This window comes from Metopolophium dirhodum, chromosome 2 (genome assembly GCF_019925205.1).
Source record: "Metopolophium dirhodum isolate CAU chromosome 2, ASM1992520v1, whole genome shotgun sequence".
NCBI classification, from domain to species: Eukaryota; Metazoa; Arthropoda; class Insecta; order Hemiptera; family Aphididae; genus Metopolophium; species Metopolophium dirhodum.
Genome location: NC_083561.1, coordinates 39075935 through 39097067, shown reverse-complemented (window position 1 = coordinate 39097067; position 21133 = coordinate 39075935). Strand labels below are relative to the sequence as shown.

General features: G+C 31.8%; 1 protein-coding gene across 1 annotated transcript in view; it reads left to right on the top strand.

Moving 5' to 3' along the window:
• LOC132939433 (uncharacterized) overlaps positions 1–21133 on the top strand; it is a 121369-nt gene that overhangs the window by 57275 nt on the left and 42961 nt on the right. Inside the window, exon 3 of the mRNA XM_061006592.1 lies at positions 1677–1878. Coding sequence (XP_060862575.1) covers positions 1694–1878 — 185 coding nt within the window. The 5' untranslated portion in view covers positions 1677–1693. The remainder of the gene's footprint in view (positions 1–1676; positions 1879–21133) is intronic.

Sequence of the window (21133 nt, the reverse complement as noted above, 5' to 3'; positions counted from 1 at the left end):
AGTCGATGGTATACACTGCCACTGCTGCTGCTGCTGCTGCTGCTGCAGATTATGACGGGCTCGAGTATACCAGCGACCGGGTACCCGGTACAACACGACCACGTGTGTACTGCACAAAGTTAATTATTTATCCCGCGTACCTATACCTCGTATAATATGTAATGCAGTACCTACACTGTAGTATGTGCGTATTACACGGTTAAAGAGAATCAGCATGATGACGATGGGGGAGAGTGCACACCTGAAATATGTGAGAGAGCATTAACTACTCGACGACATAGTAATTATTATTATTATTATTATTATGATGATGATGATGATGAGGGTTGCTGAAACTCGTTCGAGTGTTCCGACTGCGGAACGGCGGCGGCGCGGTGGCCGGTGTGACAAAATACCACGCGTATATATTATGTATTATACTATTATTATTATTATTATTATTATTAAACCTATAAGTTATATAATAATAATATTATATTGTACTAGCTGAATATTCCAGCTCCGCCTATGTGCAGTTTTTTTTTGTTACAAATCCTATGTATAATATATGGTATATAATATACGCTATCTGGTGTTCCTCAGTTCATGGACTAAGCGGCATCAGTGCCCCTATAGCTTTGTGTAAATAATTCGACCTAAATGGGCAAGTCGGGGATTAGATTTAGCACTATTGGTATATTTTTTAACGTGGTTTATAATACTTACTCTCTAAACTTTTATGATATCTCTGAGATTTTCGTCAAATTCAATTGAATGTGTTTGAGCACATAAGCCACACACTTACATTGGGTTTTTAGATTTAGTTCCCGGAATGATGACACTTCAGTACTCCGATAATACGTATTTACCTATTTTATTCCCACCTCCACCCTCTCAACTGCGAGTTTCAAACTATTTTAGAAACACTATCTGTCGTTTTCACAAAAGGGAAAAAGTCGAAACATTTCACATAATATTTTACGAAACTATTGTTATGCATAATATGGCTTTTTCGTACCTACATCTAATTTATTTTAAACAATACCTACATTATTTTTAATCAGTTGTTACTACAATATTATGTATTTTATATATTTAAAAACTAAACTAATTTAAATTTAAAAAGATGGAGTTTGGCAATTGATAATATAACTGATCTGACTAGTGCATGTCTATGTAAAGACACTTCAAAATTATTATTATTATTCCTAACTTACAGTAATAGTTTACCTAGCATACTGTAAATGTGTCATATTTCATAAATGAGTCCCATTAAATGTTATGGATATAGCTAATAACCAGGCAATACAAAACACTTTTCTCTAATGAAGTACCTACAATTTAAGGATTTCATTACAGATTATTCCTAACAATAATAAATAATACATAATTCACTTTATAAATTTGAAATTTGAGTAGGCACTCACGTATAAAATATATTTTATATTATGTATATTGTACACATGTAATGTATATATTATATTGTGTACCTAACTGTGATTTTGACATTTTTTGTGTATTTTAAATAACTATTATTTAGTGCACCTACAACCTACTAAAGTCGTGAAAATTTCTTAATTCACACTGTACATATAATATAATATTTACAATATGTTTAATATTAGCTAAACAAAATCTGTGAAAATATTTAAAAATAATTCAGATGATGGTTATCATATAACTTGGACTTTTTACAGGAGGAGGAACGGTGGTGATGATTGGTGCGCCCAACCTTCGAAATCCTGGACCTAACGGGACCTTGACCAATGGCAGTAGAGCTTTTCAATGCCACCCGGAAGGAGAATCCGAGGCTACCATAACACTCACGCTTGTCGGCTTGGGCATAGTTGCAAACACGGTGCTTATGGCCCTCATAATATTCAACAAACATCTGCGAAGGTAATAATGATGATATTATTAAAATTATAGACCCGCGAGGAAATCATTAAGATTAACGTACGTTTTTCCACTTAAACCAAATAAATAGCTGCCATATAAATTATCTTAAGAGGATGTGAGCGCAATATTTGTTTTCTCTCTCAGACCCACGCGCAACACAGATCACCCGCACTCGCCAAAATCGTTTTTCGCTCTTGTGATTTTTGAGTTATCTCAGACTAAAATCACCTATTACAATAACTATATAGCATAATAGTATTGAGATCTTGACATATTGGTTTTAAATTGTATTATTAATATTTGACTTTGTATTCAAGTTAAAAAATAAAAAATAAATGCTATAAATGGAAATGGATATTAAATTGTCTCGAGACCAGCTTTAGAAAAATCGATATGCCATATCCTTAAAAATGATTACCTATTCTCTATACGTTTTGTTATTGTTGATTTAATTCTAAGACAACTCGAAAACATAAAAAAAATGTTTTGCGTGAATGCGTTTTGTCAACGACGCGTGTGGGCCAGAGAGCGAAAACAAACAGTTCGCTGACATCCTCTTAAAATGTTAAGCAAATGGGATACAATCTTATTACAATTTCACTCATGTCATAATATTATTATGTGTAACTTATCGTTGCCCACATCTCCCTGGGGACGTTCTCGATCATTATGTACACGCGTTAAACGCCAAACTTAATAATAGTATATGCTGCGTAATATAAATTTAATGCACGGTAGGTATACAACACACGTCTCGATAAATTTCGATAAGGATTTTTGGCATGCACGCCAAAGCAGAGCAGCGATGGCCGCCGGCATCAGCCTTATTTTTTTTTTTTAATAATATAGGTACCTGCTCGGCGAGGCGCTAAATCCCAGAAACGCAAACAGTCCGAGTACGCGCATGTTACACGTATAATATTATACTGTATATATATATATATATTATATTATTATTGCTTAATTAATTTGTACTATAATATATGCGTTACACCGTTCGATGATGTTTTCGGAGAGTATAAGTCAACTTGTAACATCCCTCGGGTTGAAAGACGGTCCAAGAAGACGTCGTTGTTCAACGACGCCCAGATCTATATGCAGCCAACCATAATATACCAACATCATCTGGATTAGGACCGGGATATATTATTATGGATATTGAATTTTTTTTTTTAAGTGGATTGTATGGAATATGTTTCAGGTGAATGAGAGTAAGAATATTAAAAGACGGACTTGGAAAATGATATTATGGGGTAGTTTATTGTGTGTTGATGGCTATAAGAAAGCGCCGATTGGGGTGAAACCTTCGCTAGCGATAAGGAGAGATAAAAAAAAAATATTAAATATTGATGTATAAACAATTTTGGTTCACCGAAATGGTCTTAATGGATCTCGGTATATGGTTGGCGAGTAGTGATTTATTTTAGCATCATATTATAATTTATATCATAACGCGCCGGGTTGAACTAACGTTACCTGGAATGGTCACAAACTATACGTACCTGTTTCGACATAGATATTGAAATTGGACTCGTTATACACCCTCCACATCATATTAAAGGTTACCAAGGACCATTATTATGCATATTGTTTAAATTATAATTATTATTCATATAATTTATTGTACATATTTTTATATATTTCAGTTGTCTCTTGATTATTATTAATTACATATTATTATATCGAAGCCACCTCCAGAGCTCCATATTCGTTCATAATCGACCATCACCGACCGTTTAAACTGTACGATATAGTTATGTGAACGCGGTATATTATATATAATACTATAATACATGTCAGGCGCGTAGCCAGGATTTTTTTAGGGGAGGGGGGGGGTGTTTTAAATGCATATTTAAATATATTAACATAATATATGGGGAGCTTAACACACTCTCTCCATGATTGGAGTCCTCAATATTCATATTAATAATATCAAATATCATAAAATATTGCATAACCATACGACAACAATTTTCGTAGAAATCTGAATCATAATAATAATATAGTGGATACTGGGTATATAATATATATTTTGCATAATAACGGCCAAAGGGCCGTTTGATTCATCGCCAAAAGGCAAAAACATCCTTCTGGCTACGCTATATTAATAGTTGTAGGTACATCGAATATACTATAGTACATATTGTACAGGATTTCCTATACCTACGAATGTATACATATTATACATTAATATTGTGCTGATCGCATTGCTCGGGCCATCAATCGGTATCCTAGCTCAGGTAGAACATAGTAATCGAAATATTCAAACTAGTCATGGTTTTGACTTAATATACAATCTTTATCGATGTTGGTTAACTGTTTTATACGATTCGAATGCTTCAGAAAACTTTTTCTCCGCTTAAATTATCAAAAAATAAAAATAAGGATTAGTTGCGATTTATCATAATATAGAGGAGCGTTTTACTGCAGTCGCAATGATTCCCTATGATAGGTTAGGTATAAATAGTCTACGTAGGTATGTTTTGACGATGTTATGCACAACGTCGTGTATCAGACAATTGGACAATTTATCCGTTTTAATCAACCAAAACGCGTCCGCATGCGTGTTATAATACTCAACAGTATCAGACGTAGACGCGTGCATAGGTACACTGTACACTGTACTTACATAATATATAATATATATATATATATATATATATATGGCACGGACATGCATATACGTAATAATACATACTGGGTCTGGGTGTAATACATATAGGTATATATTATAATATATTTTTCGTGGTGCACAAACGTCTTCACATTCAAGACGCTATATAGGTACGCCGGCGACAAAAAGCTCATTCGCGCCGTCAAATGCAGTCGACCATATCGGCCGCAACGAATTAATATTATGGAGAAACGTATATCATATTATAATAATATATTATTATTATTATTATTATTATTATTATCATACCGTTGCGGTTGTGACGCTCGCTAATATTATCACGTCTGCCCCGCCCGAATCCGCGCGTGTATAGAGGTATACAACCGATATTATATATTAGATATATGTACAATGAGCGTATGCAGGTACCCTTTTTTAAATATATATATATATAACTATTGTAATAAATTATATACCTACGCACGTACACGGTACACGACGATTTACCATCTCCGCAGTGCGATGGTCTTGACACCACGTTCGGTTGATATTTCTTACCTACGCAATATAGTCATAATAATTATTAACACGATAGTATAATATTATAATAATAACAATATACCGCGGTCGTATGTACAATATATGTTATATTGAATTATTACTAGTTATGGGTATAGGTAACCACAATATTCAATGCGTATCATTTATTTTCTGTTGCTTAAAAGTGTGATAGTGTGGGGGAGAGCGAAGGTGCGCTTTCTCCGCTAAAAATTATTTAAGTGGTATTTAACGGGGATGTAATATAATATTACAGTTATCATTACGATTCCACCCCACTCTGCAAAACAACAAGCAATACTTAAACAACAATTAAAATATTGAAATATATCATCTACTGCTAAAATTAAGATAAGTATTATTATATTGTCAATGGCAATATTCTTGTCTTTCTATGAACCTACCGCTATAATATAATAGGTAGTCAATTTTTTTCAATCTATATTATTTGTGTACGATTATAGTTGTTTTTACATGTACTGATTCACATGGCGGGATAGTATAGCGCGGGGTAAACCCTTATCGTGAAAAAAATATTTAAAAGATGAACTTACTTACTTTTAAGTTAGTTTTGTTTGTTTTTTCAACAGTCGATTAAATTTATTTTATCGAAGAGAGGAAGGGGTAATAATTAAGTGTTGAATTGAATATGATATGTGTACGTTTATATGTATACCCCCCTCCCCGATTGTTTTTATTGTTACATCACTCCAAATTATAGTATGTATATTAGTATGTATACTATACTTCACTTGACAATTAATGTACTTATACTTACTACTTAGTATACACCAGTGTTTGGATAATTCACTTGAAAACTTAACGCGTTCATGTTCATGTTCAGTGTATATAAAACTAACTCATTATTACTTTGTCATTCATTACATTATTACGTTCTTATTCATTATTTTTTCAAAGGAACGCGTTCAAGCTTACGTTAATTGAAGAAATTAACGCGTTTATTATGTCGTTCATTCAATTATTTATTAAAAATTAATTTCTACATACAGAAATGAGACAAATAATTTATTAATTTAAGACTTTGTGAATAGGAATCAGACACGTAAAAACACCTCCTAAGTAAATATGTTGTATCTAATTAGTTCAAACTTTACTAGAAACAAAAATGGTTAACATTTCAAAATCAAACTTGATTTTATTCTGTAGCTATCAATTCACATACCTTAGCTATAAATGTACAATTCACTAGATAAAACATCATTAAATATGAATTTAATTTAAACTACCTGTAAAACATTGAAACTTTCGAATACGTATTTCGTTCATGTTCACTCTATTTATGAGGAATGAGTGACGTTCACTTGTCGTTCACTAAATATGAATGTGAACGCAACAAACTCACTGTTTCCAAACATTGGTTACCAGTAGAGGTCTTGAAATTAAATTGTCGAGAAGGCAACAATACTTGGTACTGTTCTAAACATATCTACGCGAGAATAACACTGCAGGCTCTTTAGTGCCTAAAGTTAGAATTTTTACGAGATTGGTCAAAATCGCGAAAACTTGCAAATTAATTTGCAGTTAAAAATCCCTACAACTTTTAACATTCTTACCTGCCTAAGATTTTAAAATTGAATACAGTGTTTCTCACAAGTTATTGCAAGAATTATAAAAACAAAGTTCAGCACCGTATTTCCACAAATATTTTTTGACTGAAGTTTAATTTTCGACGTAATTGGATATTAAATGTACTTGTTAACAAGTAACTCATTTTCCCCACCAAAAACTATGCTTAAAGGTGTGAATTATTCAAAATGTATGCATGTAAATTTTTATTTTCTGTTTATCAATTTGATTCTTGAATAAAAAAAAATAAATTTAAAGTTAGATATTTATACGAAGAATAACGATTTGAGTTTTTTTTTCCGATTTAAATTTTAATTCTATTAATGATGCCATAAATCATAATGGGTAGGTACTTCAAACTTGTAACGTAGATTATTATATTTTATACACACAATGACTTTTTTCTGATGCAATGATTTCGCCCAAAATTATTTCAACTTACCGTACTAGTATGTAACTGTAGTTATAGTAAAATAAATTACTTTTACAGCAATACAAATACATCACAAAAATATACTTAGTAATGTAGAATAACAGACCGTTTTCACTCAGAATCTTTTTTTCGTATATTATGCAATAATTTATCATCGAATTTCAATTTAACACATAGGCGTGCATTACGCAGACTTACACTCAATTACGAGGTACACTCGACACGCACAACTGTATAGTAGAACGGTTACCTACTTCCCACCCTCCTTTATTGGTTTAATTTTTATTGTATAATGATTGGTGGTAGTTTAAATTTATTGCTAAAATATATGTATATAAACTATAAAGCATTTAAAATTTGTTCTTTAATAAATAATCGTAAATAATAATTAAAACCAATTAGAAACAAAACAAATATATATTTAATACATTTAATATATTCAAGTTAGGATCAGATGTATTTTATGATGAAACGAAAAACCATTTTTCTTAAGAATATTCTAAACCTCAAATCATATTATAAATATATTGTTGGGCGTATGATTTATGGTTTCAATCGTTGATCAGTCGTTTTTACGTCACTTTAAACACTATTTTCATATCGTCGAAATATCGAATTAAGTCGGAGTTTATATATTATATTGTCTAATATTGCACAGGATATTGTGATATAAGCCATTATTCTTATAACAATAAAACGTAAACAAAATTCAATTGTATTGTATAGGTACCTATAATTTGCACTGACAATTAACTTATTTGTTATTGAAGTACGGTTAATGTAAAATTATAAAATTCCTATTTTTGTTAGATTTACTGAATCTTTTTACTGAATTATGTTTTTTATTTACATATTTTATTATGTACAATCAATTTTAAAATAATTTTTATTTTAAAAATAACATACACATTTGACTTAACGCTATACAAAATATTAATAAACAGTTTTTTTTATTATTTCCACTGCGAAATTGTTATATTTTATTATTTTAATTTCACAGATGCGGTTTTTAAACAAAAAATAATAAACAAAGGAGAATGACGAGCGTGAGTTACACGCTTATGTCATTTAGAACGAGTGCTGCAAAATATTCTCATTTTAAATATTAATAAATATATATTTGTGTATTAGTGTGGCGAAAAATTTTCATTTCGGATTCGCGTATATAACGTTAAAAGACGAAATAAATCAGGAAAACCCGTAAATTTTGCACGTTGAAACTGAACCATAAAACGTTATTATTATACCTCGAGATCTGCACACGAGGGGACAACGCACGATGGTTTATTGTGCCGCAACAACCGTAAAAATGAGTACAATTTGCCGTCAACGTTATTTTTTTCGAACACATTTCGAGTAACAAGCCATCAGGACACAAAGTTTACGAAATTTAAAAAGAAAAATAGTACATTGCGGTAGCTAGCATAATATTATATTTAGTACGCATATGTGTTATATTTAATAGGTACTACGCGATGTTATGTTTACTTTGAATTAATGCGAATTTCCCCAGCCACCCACTTTACAATTATTTCGGAACGTTAAGTTCATAAACTGTACACCAGACATGTCACGTAAAATATCAACTGGGTCAAAAATATTGAACAGAATACTATGCGAGTCGCACGAGAAAACTTATCCAATAAAAAATTATATACATTATTGCATGTTTCACATTTATTCTTGTCTTATATCAAGCGTTCATACTGGTCTTACTTTAATTTATTTTACATAACTGTTGTAACATTTTACGAACAGGGTGAATTTACTTATATATTTTTTAAATATTATCTATCCCGTAGTTAGTTCACGGGTTCCGTACTCAACGGTTTAAATTATAATAATATTATAACGAACAAAATGTACAGGTGAAAGCTATCCATACATTTTTGATTTCGTTAGCGAACATACTATATAATGTAATAAACAATAATATTATATGATGCACAGCACAACACATGACAGCACATGTAGCAGATAGTTTCCTGCAGTTTAAATCGGTGCCTATATATTGAATCCTAATAATATTTCATCTATAACGATGAAGCTTGCATTACAGTTCCAATCATTCCGACCTGGCAAAAATATTTTATGGGCACTCGTGGAAAGAAACAAAAAAAAAATTGTAATTTTAAAACGTTATAGGAAGACGTATAGCTCAAAAACTAACCAAGGCTACTCCCGTTGCCAGCTTAAGATTATAAACTTTAATGATAATTATTGGGTTTCGTGTGTTCTAGAAATTTTTACTATGACCAAACACAATACAAATTGTATGATATTCGCCTACTATTCGCCTAATACACTTGTACGTTAATAAATATTTTTAAATCCGGTTATATTTTAAATAGGCTATAATATGAATTAATTTAATCCAATAATGATGAAAAACGTTGTCGCTTAACTAAACGAAGCGCAACCAATTAAAATGTATTGGAGATCAATTATAATATAATACGGTGTTTTGTTCGTATTTCAGTCAATAGTTTCCGCGGACCGCGTGATTCTGTTTGTTTTCTCTAAATAAAAAAAAATGTAAATAATTTACGATCACCAAATTAATATAGGCATACAAGAAAACTAATTGTAAGCAAATACCTTATAAACGTTTAGGTATATGTACATACAATGTATTACAGAAAAATCCTGGTAATGATGGTTTATAATATTGACGTCACGAGAAATGTCTTACCAACTTGTTGTTATCGTTTTTACCAAAAATATCGATGTATTAATCTATTATCATATTTGCAGAGCTATACGTCTTGTAGCCACGGCCCACGGTACATTTATATGAAATAATTTCATTTGGGCCTTTGCGTGTGCACTGCGTATCTTAAACAGTATTATTGCGGCATGCGTGCAAAATTGTCTAGTTAATAAACAATAACATTACTATATCATTATAAAGACCGTCGGCCATATTATGTTTGCGAAATCATATTTCGTCTGCGCGTGTTATGTTTACGCGTCTCGCCACTGTTATGTGACTGCGGCAAAAATATATCAATTTCCTATATTGCTGACAACGTTGCTTATAAGTTATAATGCACACACACACACACACACACACACACACACACACACACACACACACCCACGTCCACACTCACCCACAGAGACACACACACAGGCGTGAGTTTATTACAGTACCTACCTATACTACTACCTAACCTAAATACTAAAAACTCTATACCACTGCAGAGCAGTATTATTATGTCTTGAACACGGGACGCAAGACGTGCGATAGAAAATCCATTATTTAACAGGTCCCTCGTGTCCAAATCAAAACAGTATATATTATATGAGTGTGTGTGTGTGTGTGTGTGTATGTGGCATTTGCCGCATTGTCGTGCGGGTACTAATAATATATCGTATATATTATTATCGTATATACGACTGTAATCCATCAAATAATGCACCAAAGTCGTAAAAAATATCGATCTATTCTTTTATATACACTGTTATAATCGGGTGGACAATAATTATTATTGTTTTGGTATAATATTATGTAATATGCTATTTAAAAACTTTTCTTATTTTCGCGAAAATTCGTGTGCGGATAGAGCGAAGAGTGAATATTTTATGATGTATTGCGACGCCATAAACTACCGAGAAATAAAAAGAAAATGAACTATCTTTTCTACTCTTCTTTTTTCAACCTTTAATTTATGTACGTAGTACATAAATAGTGTCCCAGTTTATAAACACAGTAAGTTATATACAATTATAATGAAAATGTTTAAAGTGTATACGTTATAATTTACACATAAATTATTCACATTGTATAAAAATAGAAAGCAATTTTTTCAATAATAATTTTCAATATAAAATAATATAGAATAAATTGAAAAATGGTCATTAAAGTTACATTTACTAAAGTTATATACCCCAGGCTTGTTATTTTCCTATCGCAATACAATATATTTCAATAAATTCTTACGGACGGCCTGCAACGTCGATTGACATTAGAATGTATGCTTTTTTTAAAAATACCACCATATAAATAAAAATGTTTTTCTGCATTACATTTAAATTCCAAAGTAAACAATTGGTTATAAGTAGTTATAAGTTATAATTGTATATAAAATACGAAAAACGTCAGCATGGTCTGCTGGACAGGTTTTAATGACACATTTCGTACTAAACGACTAATGCTCATAATTTGATTTATATGATATACTGCTGTAATACAATTTTACAGTGTGTTAAACTAAATATGGTCACCAGAAAAAGTAACTACTTATTTTAGAATCTGAGCATAGCGATGAATGTATATTGTATTTAAAAAGATGTGTCTTTGTTTTTTCTTTCACCAACAATTTGGGTAGTATAAATGCTCAAATTTCAACATCAGCATCATGTATGATAGAGAAAAGAATAAAGTTGGTACATTTGACAGGTGAAAGGTTAAATTTCCCAGTAGTTTTGAAAGCGTCACGAAAAAAAATTAAGAAATAGTGGAAATTTTTACGCAAAACCAAATTATATTAGCATTTTTCATAGATGGTAAATTGATAACATTAAAAAAAATATATTTTGACTCTTTTTGTTGCATATTTTTAGCCTTGAGACATTTTTTTTAAACTACTAGGTATTGATTAAAACTTTTTTATTTAGTAAAAATGTTGAAAATTTAATTCAAGGGTCCTCACAAATTGCTTTAATAGTAGTTAAAAAATATTAAAGATACATGGGTACGAATATTTTTTATATGATGCATTTGAAGTTTAAATTTTGACAAAATCAATCCAAATACCTACATTTTGTAAATTATTTTTACGTTAGAAGTTAATAAAAGTTCTTATTTTTATAGCTAACATTAGAAAATTTAATAGAAGATCCCTAACAAGTTTTTCTAGATTTTGATATTCAGCTATTAGGTTTAATCATTAAATTTGATAATTTATACATGTAAGCTAGGATGATAAACCATCTCCGCTCAGAATCGTTTTCGTATGCAGTGATTTATCATTGAATTCAAAATGACACGTCCATTACAATGGCATACTCGACAACGTCTGTACAGCACAGTGGTGCCCACTTGTCAACCTTTTTTTATTTTGTATTTAATCTAACTCTGATCTTTGGAATTTTCAAGTATATTGTATACTTACTTATAGTGTCCATATTCTAAAAAATGTAGACTTGTATACCATTTAATGAGTATGTCTTATGACGTAATTTATACATTATATTTTATAACATTTATTTGTAAGAAAAATGAAACACTTTTAATTCAAAAATGTATCGTTTATCCTGGTTCCGATTAACATCTCATCTTTCAAAAAAGGTCATTGAAGTCTGTAGTTGAAGTCGGTTGACAAATACGAGCGATTAATTTAATATCAATATCCTTCTAAACGTTGCTCAATCGCAATGATTTAATATCTTTTTTTATCTGTCCAGAAAATGTGAAAATGGCGAATCGGTTGAATATTTTATAATATTATTATTTCCAAACTGTCAAATAATTTTCCGCTCCAAACAACTGCTCAAATTCATATTTCCTGGTATTATGTATACATTATAATAATTGCCATATAATCCTATATGCAGACCTTTCGAAGTAGTTTACGAAAGTTTAGTGGCCATTATTTGTCAAATACTGCAAATATTGTTTTAAAAATACGCAATAACTATAACGATTGACGAACGCTTAATACAATAACAATATCATATAATTGAAAAATATGATAAAAATGCGCGTATTAAGCATAATAGTATTTTAACAGCATTTGGAAACAACAAAATAATTTGATGTTCTAATTTATGCAGAAAACGCATTGATTTTTTGCATTCCGGTCGCCGAAGTATGTTCGAAGCCTCGAATAGATACTTCGTGAACGTCAGTTGTACACGGTCTTGTATGCGAAGTAAATTAACTTTCGGAGAAAAATCAAAAGAGTGGGACTATATATTATAAATAATTACCTAGGTATGCATCACGGTACATCGGTATGCAACGTATAATGTATTATATTATAGGTACCTTGATGAAAAGTAGATTTTCGATATTTTATTTTCAGTGTTTTAAACGTATCAGTATTGTTGCCACGGCCCACGAGTAGGTACTGGGTACCCCCCTCTCACCCACAACTTATGTAATAATAATAATAATAATAATAATAATTGACCCGTCGCCGTTGGAGGGTTTTTGGCACGAAGGCCAAAGGATTTAATCACGATGCGCTCACGTCTATTATTTACCAATCGAAATCGGGAAGGCAAGTCGGTGCAGGTCACTATATTATATTGAAACTATATATAGGTAGATACCATTGCGCGTATAGAGTCATTCGGATACTACGACACTACAATTTTGGCAGTGATTTCACTACGTATAGATTTTGGAAATAATATAAAATAAATCCACGTCGGTCTTACATATTATAATAACGGCATGTCGTCTATAACGACGTCTTCGAACACGTCTACAGCCTGCACGTGATATTATATTATATTATATTATACAGAGTGTAACATAAATACCTAAAAAATAAAAATTAAAAATTGATTCTAATTAAACGTATGATAAAATTATCAAAACTATATAGATAATAAATAATTTAAGTGGGACGGAGTGGCCGAGCGGACTAAGGCGTCGGTTGCGACGCACACCGGCGCTGGTTCGATACCTCGGTCGCGGGTGGCATTTTTCTTCGGGCAAGTCACGATGTCCGGAGAACAAGTGCCGCCATCCCCCACCCGGGCATGGCAGATACCTATGGGTGCCCACTTTAAAATCTGCCAAAAACTACACACACGTGTTTACCAACCAACAGTATCCTCCCCTACAAATAAAAACAAACAAACAGCTAATGGCCATAGTTTCCGGGCCTAATGACCAATTTAAAAAAAAAAATAAAAATAAAATATACTATCAAATAGTTGTGTCTTATAGGTACTTTTATTATATTTTAGTCATGAGTTGAATTTATATTAGGTATATAATATAAGAAACTTTAATATAGTAAACTCTATTGCCCTTTTCGGGCGTCAATATCCAATATAATAAAATGCACGACACTAAAAACAAATATAAATATAATTATACATTTATACGCAGTGAACAATTTTTTCCCCATTTTTTTATTCGACGGTTAATTCTTGTGGACAGGACGCTGCGGTATGTAAACAACACAACCAGCTTATTCAGTCCCACTTTATCGTCTGCTGCAACGTGTGTGTTCAATCTCGCTATGCATATAATACTCATATGACATATATGTACATCGTACATACGCCTGCACCTGCAAATATTCCAATCACGAAGCCTTATATTATTATCAGAATATTATTATATAATCATATTCAAATTCCACTAAGAGCCAATATATTGTCATAATTAAAAACTCGTGGATCATCGTGTATAATATATATTATATATATTTTGTCGTCTGATGCGTCCGGAGCACGGCAGAAAATATCAATCACGATGAACGTGTGTGTATATAATATGATATAATATTAACATCGTATAAGCAATATATCAACAATAATAATATACAGTGTGCGGTTCAACGATAAAAGTTATACTTAACACGAAATATTTCAAACGCATGACTTGCAGAATATCATTCGCGTTTATTTACTGCATATTATTATTACTATTACAATTGTATTTGAAAAAATTAATTTTTTGTATATTGCGCCACGTCTTTTGGAGAACAGATTTTGACTAATTAATTTTGACTTTTTTAAAACAAATGTTCCATCTTAAAAGTTGACTTATTGCCGGCCTGATGGATTGAGTAAATGCTTCGAGTTATGCATGTTTTGTTAATCATATTTAACGGTTGATCTACAATTTTAGAGTTGTGAAATTGGAACCCTTATTTTAGGTTCTGTGTAAATTTCAGATAGACTGTTAAAATACGATAAATTATACTACATGCATAAATCAAAACTTCAAATCAATCTCAATTAGTTAAATCTTAAGATGGAAAAAACTTCGTAAATCAAAGTTGTCTAATTGTTCAAATTTAAACAAATTAATCTAATTCAGACTCAAAAAAAAAATGATACTATTCAACCCAGTATTCTTTTCCCACGTATTAGTGGAAAAAAATAAATTTCAAATTCAAATATTTCAAAAATAAGTGTTATATAAGCCCTTTCCGAGCAGTAACAAAAACACGCATTAAATATGCATTCGAAATATTTTGTGTTAGGTACCTTAATCATTGAGCACGCTGTGTAATGTGAATAATATTACAACGATAAAGTTTTACATCGTGTATAGTCGAGTTAATTTTAAATTTTTCAAAAAAAGTGTAATATTAAGTCCCTTATGCAGTAAAAGAAAAAACCGGGTGAAATTCAGAGTCATGCCTTTGAAACATGTTGTTTATCGTTGAGCCTGGTGTATAATGTTTGTAATATTACACAACGATAAGATTTGATATTGAGTACAGCCGTATTGTGCCGTGCTCGGTGGACGGGGTTGGGCACACGGCGACATGAATATTTTATACGAAACGGAATTTTAGCGTCCTGCAGTCGTTGGCGCATTTGCCTGGAATTCTATAGATACTATATTTTATATAATATACCCGAAATATGAGTGTATACGTACGATGGTTATATACTACAATTTATTACAATGAATGATATGGCTGGGCAAAAGCACTCGTTTCCTCGAAAAGTATTAACGTTTTTGAAAATATATTTTATTCATTTTGGACGATTTGAATTTATTAAAAATTATGTTTTGTCACTATTATTAACTATCGATGTTATTTTATAAGTTTCTACATACGCGAACAACCGTTTTTAATTTCATATTGTTCAGAAGGAGCTGAATATACTTTTATACGGATTCTGTGGTGTACAGATCGAATTCCGTACCGGTTATATAAAATAATTATACAAGTAGGAAAGCATATTTTGAAGTTTTGATGAGCGGCGACCAACATTTTTCAGACTAACCCCAATGCTACTTCATTAAGAAGAATCACCGTGAATTAAAACGAGTAAATAGGTATAACGTGTATAATAAGTGTCTATAGTATAATAATGAGTCTGCCGTCAATTCGGCGTCATACTATGAATATTAATTATGTACTTAATGAATGAAAAAAATCGTATATCCCACAGCCACTGCCGTTCGGAATAAAGTGCAGCAGGTGCGGACTCACGCCGGAGTTTGCAAAACAGTGGGAATAGGGAGCTGCGGAGACGCAAATTCACAAATGAAAAAAAAGAAACATTTATATATTGTACCTAGCAATGGTTATTAAAAGTGTCTGCATTCTTTTATTTTCACCGGCTTTTTAAACATTCGAAATTAAAAATTAGAAAAAAAAATTAACAGTTTGAGATAATTCATCACCGTATCATAATATTTTATGCTAAGGTCTTTGCCTCGAAATTTTGAGGATCACATCAAAATCTACGCGTATCGACCACGCCTTATTATTTGATATTAGATTTTGAGTGGAGCGGCGAACGAATAGGTTTTACTATGATTTTGGGATTTTGGGAGGTCAAAATTGAATATTTTATACTTGCAGTATTCCTTTTAAATAATCAGGGATAAATTAAATTTACAATTTTTACAAAATTAGATATCTAAAGAATAACGATTTTTGATATTTTTTGTAGGTTTATTATATATTATACAACTATATTTTAGTATAATACACAATGACATGTTTAATATTATGCATATTAAAATTCGTTTTGAGGTATCGCCTATTTATACCATGAACCTATTCATACCGTTCTATGGTAAATCTTTATTAACTTAAAGTTATTAAAGTTATAATTATAACGATTGTATATGATATAAATATGTTTTTACTGTTTTAATAAAATTGACTGTATAACTATTAATTAGTAAATACTTATGCTATATTTTCGGCAAAAGTTAATTCAACCGACGGTATTAGTGTTTTACTAATAAGTATATAGTAAAATAAATAGCTAATATAGGTAAAAAATGGAATAACTACCTACTAATAACTATATTAGTTATAGAAATATAATATTAATAAATAAGTACATGATAAAATATATTTAGTAATATTTAAGCTGACAGGTCTGTCTGGCACTAAGAATAATCTTTCATGTGAAATTTATCATTGAATTCAAATTCATCCCATCTATTACTCGATGACCATAATAGGTACACTTAACGTCTACTATGTACAGCAGAGTGGTTACTCTTTATCCACTTTTCTTGTTTACTAGTATGTATTGTAGTATTCACTTGTGTTTACAAGTATTCATATTCAGTATAATAATGACACTATAAACCTAGTCCTAGTCACCCTGGTACATACCTACAAACTATTTTAAATATGCACCTAATATTATTAAAATGCATAGGGATGGGCGATGGCCATAGAATAAAATATAATATAATGATTGACGTATTTAAAATGAGAGAAACTTTATGTATTTATGTATTATATTATAATATTATTTACGTAGGTCAAAGGTATAAAACATAATATATTATATTCGGTTTGCATTTGTCTCGAAACCCGCGTGTGACAGATATTGTCAATATAACTGTGCACAATAGTATGCTTATGTACCGAATGATGGTGATGGTGTGAGGTAGGGGATATCCGATATTATAGATATATATCCTACAGTGAACCAGACTACTCGCAAAAAACTCATCTAAAATTGCTACATGCTCATCGGCTCAAGGTAGGGGGGTTTTGATGGTAGGAGGGTAAGAGGATAGGTAGGTAGACCATTCATACTCGTACTTTGTAGCTTTTTAAGAACGTTATTAGTTTTTACAATTCATTTTTCTGTAACCGAACTGTTTCAGTATCCATAAATATTAATACAATTTTATATGACACTTATTATACCAATAATCAATTAAATGCATTTAAACTATATTATGTTGTCTTAGTATGTGGTTTAAATAATTCATCTATAACCTCTTTGAGAAAATCATACCCGATAGTATTGTCTCCGTCTAACAAACACACATAATAAAAGCAATTTTCTTTCCATTTTGCTCTGTAATTTTGAATATAAGAGTAATTTGACCTACTATTAAATTTATAGGTAGGTATTAATATTATTTAGGGGGGGCTCACATTGGCTATTTTTGATATTTTAATTTTAAAAGAAGTTATGAACATTTAGAAAGATATAACGTTTTTGTAAACGTATTATTCGTTACTTAATTCAAAATTAAATAATATATAAAAAAACCTGTAGATTCCATTAGATTTTCAATTCACTGTGATAAAATATAACAGAGTAAAATGTATCCTGGACGTATAACTTACTACCTATATTTTACTAAATAGTAAGATGAAGACAACGCATGCGGGCATGAAAGTACGACGTTCTCTCAAAATATATTTTAAAAATGATTATATTAAATTTTATAATTATATGCAAATACGGAGTTTAAAACTTAAGTTTTTGCCGCCCCCCACCCCCTAAACATGCGGCTAGAAACGCTCCTGCATAAGCTCGCATACATATCAATCTATCGGCTCAACTTCAACATTTCTATACACACGTTAATATATAACTCATCTCACGTCAAAACCTCCTTATAACGGACCCCTATAAGACGGAAATCTCCTTACAGCGGAAAACGACAACAGTCCCGTATAATCTATACCCCGTTTATTTTAGTCTCCTTGTAACGAAAACTCCTCTATGACGGAAAAATCAGTTTGGACCTAGCGATTCTCTTATAACTTATAAGGAGGTTTTATTGTACACCTACGTATATATTATAATGATATTTATGATGCATACTTGCGAATCAAAGAAATATGTCCAGGAAAATATTCAATTCCAGAAATATGACGAAATCAATAACATATTATATTTATGAAACCGGGTCGCCGTTTAAAGGGAAATGCTACAAAATCGACACTATAAATAATGTGTAACATTCTTTACATTTTTACGATATTTCAGTTACAAACATGTAGGTAAATAGTAACTATAGACTATAGTAAGTATGTCGTATACCCTGCAATACGAGAACCGTAAATAGTGGACAATAGAGACATAACGCATAAATTATTATTACCTGTTACAAAAACACAAAAGTTGACAGATAAAACTGAAATACGTCTTGTGTTGTTTTAAATTATATCACCTCGCCAGGCTCGTGCGCGACCTATTTGCAATATTATAAATCTTAATAATAATACGGACGCGTATTTGTAGTGGCCGCATTGTAGGTACTACCATATAGTGTTGGTTACCGCGCCTAACCGGAGTAGCCCACGGGAGGAAGGACGGCCGGTAGACTGATGGACTTTCGAAGAAGGGGAAAATATCAATCGTAACAATAATAATATACTAAACGCACACCTAATGTTGATGTCGATGACGTTGTCGTTGTAATAATACCGTATATTATATGCATAATACGGTATATAATATTATGTATAATATATAAACGCGTTTATTCTAATGGCGTATTATATCATTATGTTTTAATATAACTATTGGGTGTGGCGTTATACCTATATTATACAAGTTTGTACTGTACGCGTAAAAAAATACGAAGCTCGACGGGTCTCGGATATGTTCGCGTGAACGTGAGTCCGACCTTTCCGTCACTTTGCTAGCCGTTTTATTCGGTATATTATGTGCGCCGCACCCGTCGCCGGAGCATTCGTCGTCGTCGTCGTTGTAATATTGTATACGACTGACGACGGCGGCGGTGTCACCGACAAAAGCGTATCAGAATATTACACCGGACACAATGGAACCGACCCGGTACTTAAAATTCGATTTATCATATAGCTCTGCGCGCGCAATCGTCATTTATCACTCGCCCAACCTGCTACGCCGCCGCCGCAGCAGCTCATTCATCCACGGCCGCCGCCGCCCATCACCTATATATTATTATAATACAATATAATATTATATACAATAACATAACCTATATACCATATTAATGTAAATATATATATATATATATATATATATGTATAGAGAGAGAGGGGGGGGGGGGGGGAGAGAGAGACACTCATACACACGCAGTGAAACAGAGGGCGACAGAGAGACATAAACGTATTGCCACGTTGTATTATAATAATATTATGTATTTTCGACGCGTATATATAATTTGCGCGCAACCCTACGAGCAGGTCAGGTTAGCGAACCCGGCGAGTTGCATTGTTTCCACCACATTGTATAATAATATAATATCCGCGATTATAATATTAATTATTATGATGTACACGATTTCGAAAACTAATCCTGGCCTAACCGTATACGCCCCAGAGATGGATATTTCTGCAGGGGGATCGCCCACCCTGCAGGTACGAAAACTATAGTTATTAGTTACATTTATATTATTAGTACGTCCGGTGAAAAGGTCGAGTGAACCTTAAAGCGTTATCATAAAATTGAAAACGGACGAGTGTGCGCTACATTTAATTCGCCTCGTCAAACGATAACAGTAACCACAGACTGCGGGAACGCATTACTTATAATATACGCTATAAACTGATTATAGAGGTCAGATATTATATTACACTTTGATAGGCAACAAGACGCAGTTCTGTCTGCACGGGATCGCAGTTAGGTACACGCCGCTGTTTACATGTAGGGATTTCATATCGCATTGTATATTGATTATATTCGTGAGTACCGATACATTTTATCGTGCTCTATAGACTATAATAATTATATTTTGTTTAATCAACTAGTAGGTTCGACAAAAATATGTTTTTACAAAGCTATAAGACATTCGCAGTGAATACAATATAATATTGACATCATAAATTAACAAAAAAGTATATTCTTCTTTGTTAGTACCTATATATATTATGCGGTCCGGTTGGCCTTCTAGGAAGCATATTGTGGTATAGTCGTGGGTTTAGCCTAGGCTTAGGTGTTTCCCCCCCAATGTTGTGATGGAGAGCTCCTTGAGTTTTATATAATATTTAGGTTTTTATTAAAATTGTCGTATAGGTTAATATTTATTATTCACGTTGATAAAGGCAGGGAATTCCCGTATCATTGTGCAGCTTTTTGATTCGCACGAACCTGCATGGGACTTTGAGTGCTACTCTTAGGAATTGTTTAGGAGAATTTGGAAATATTTTTAT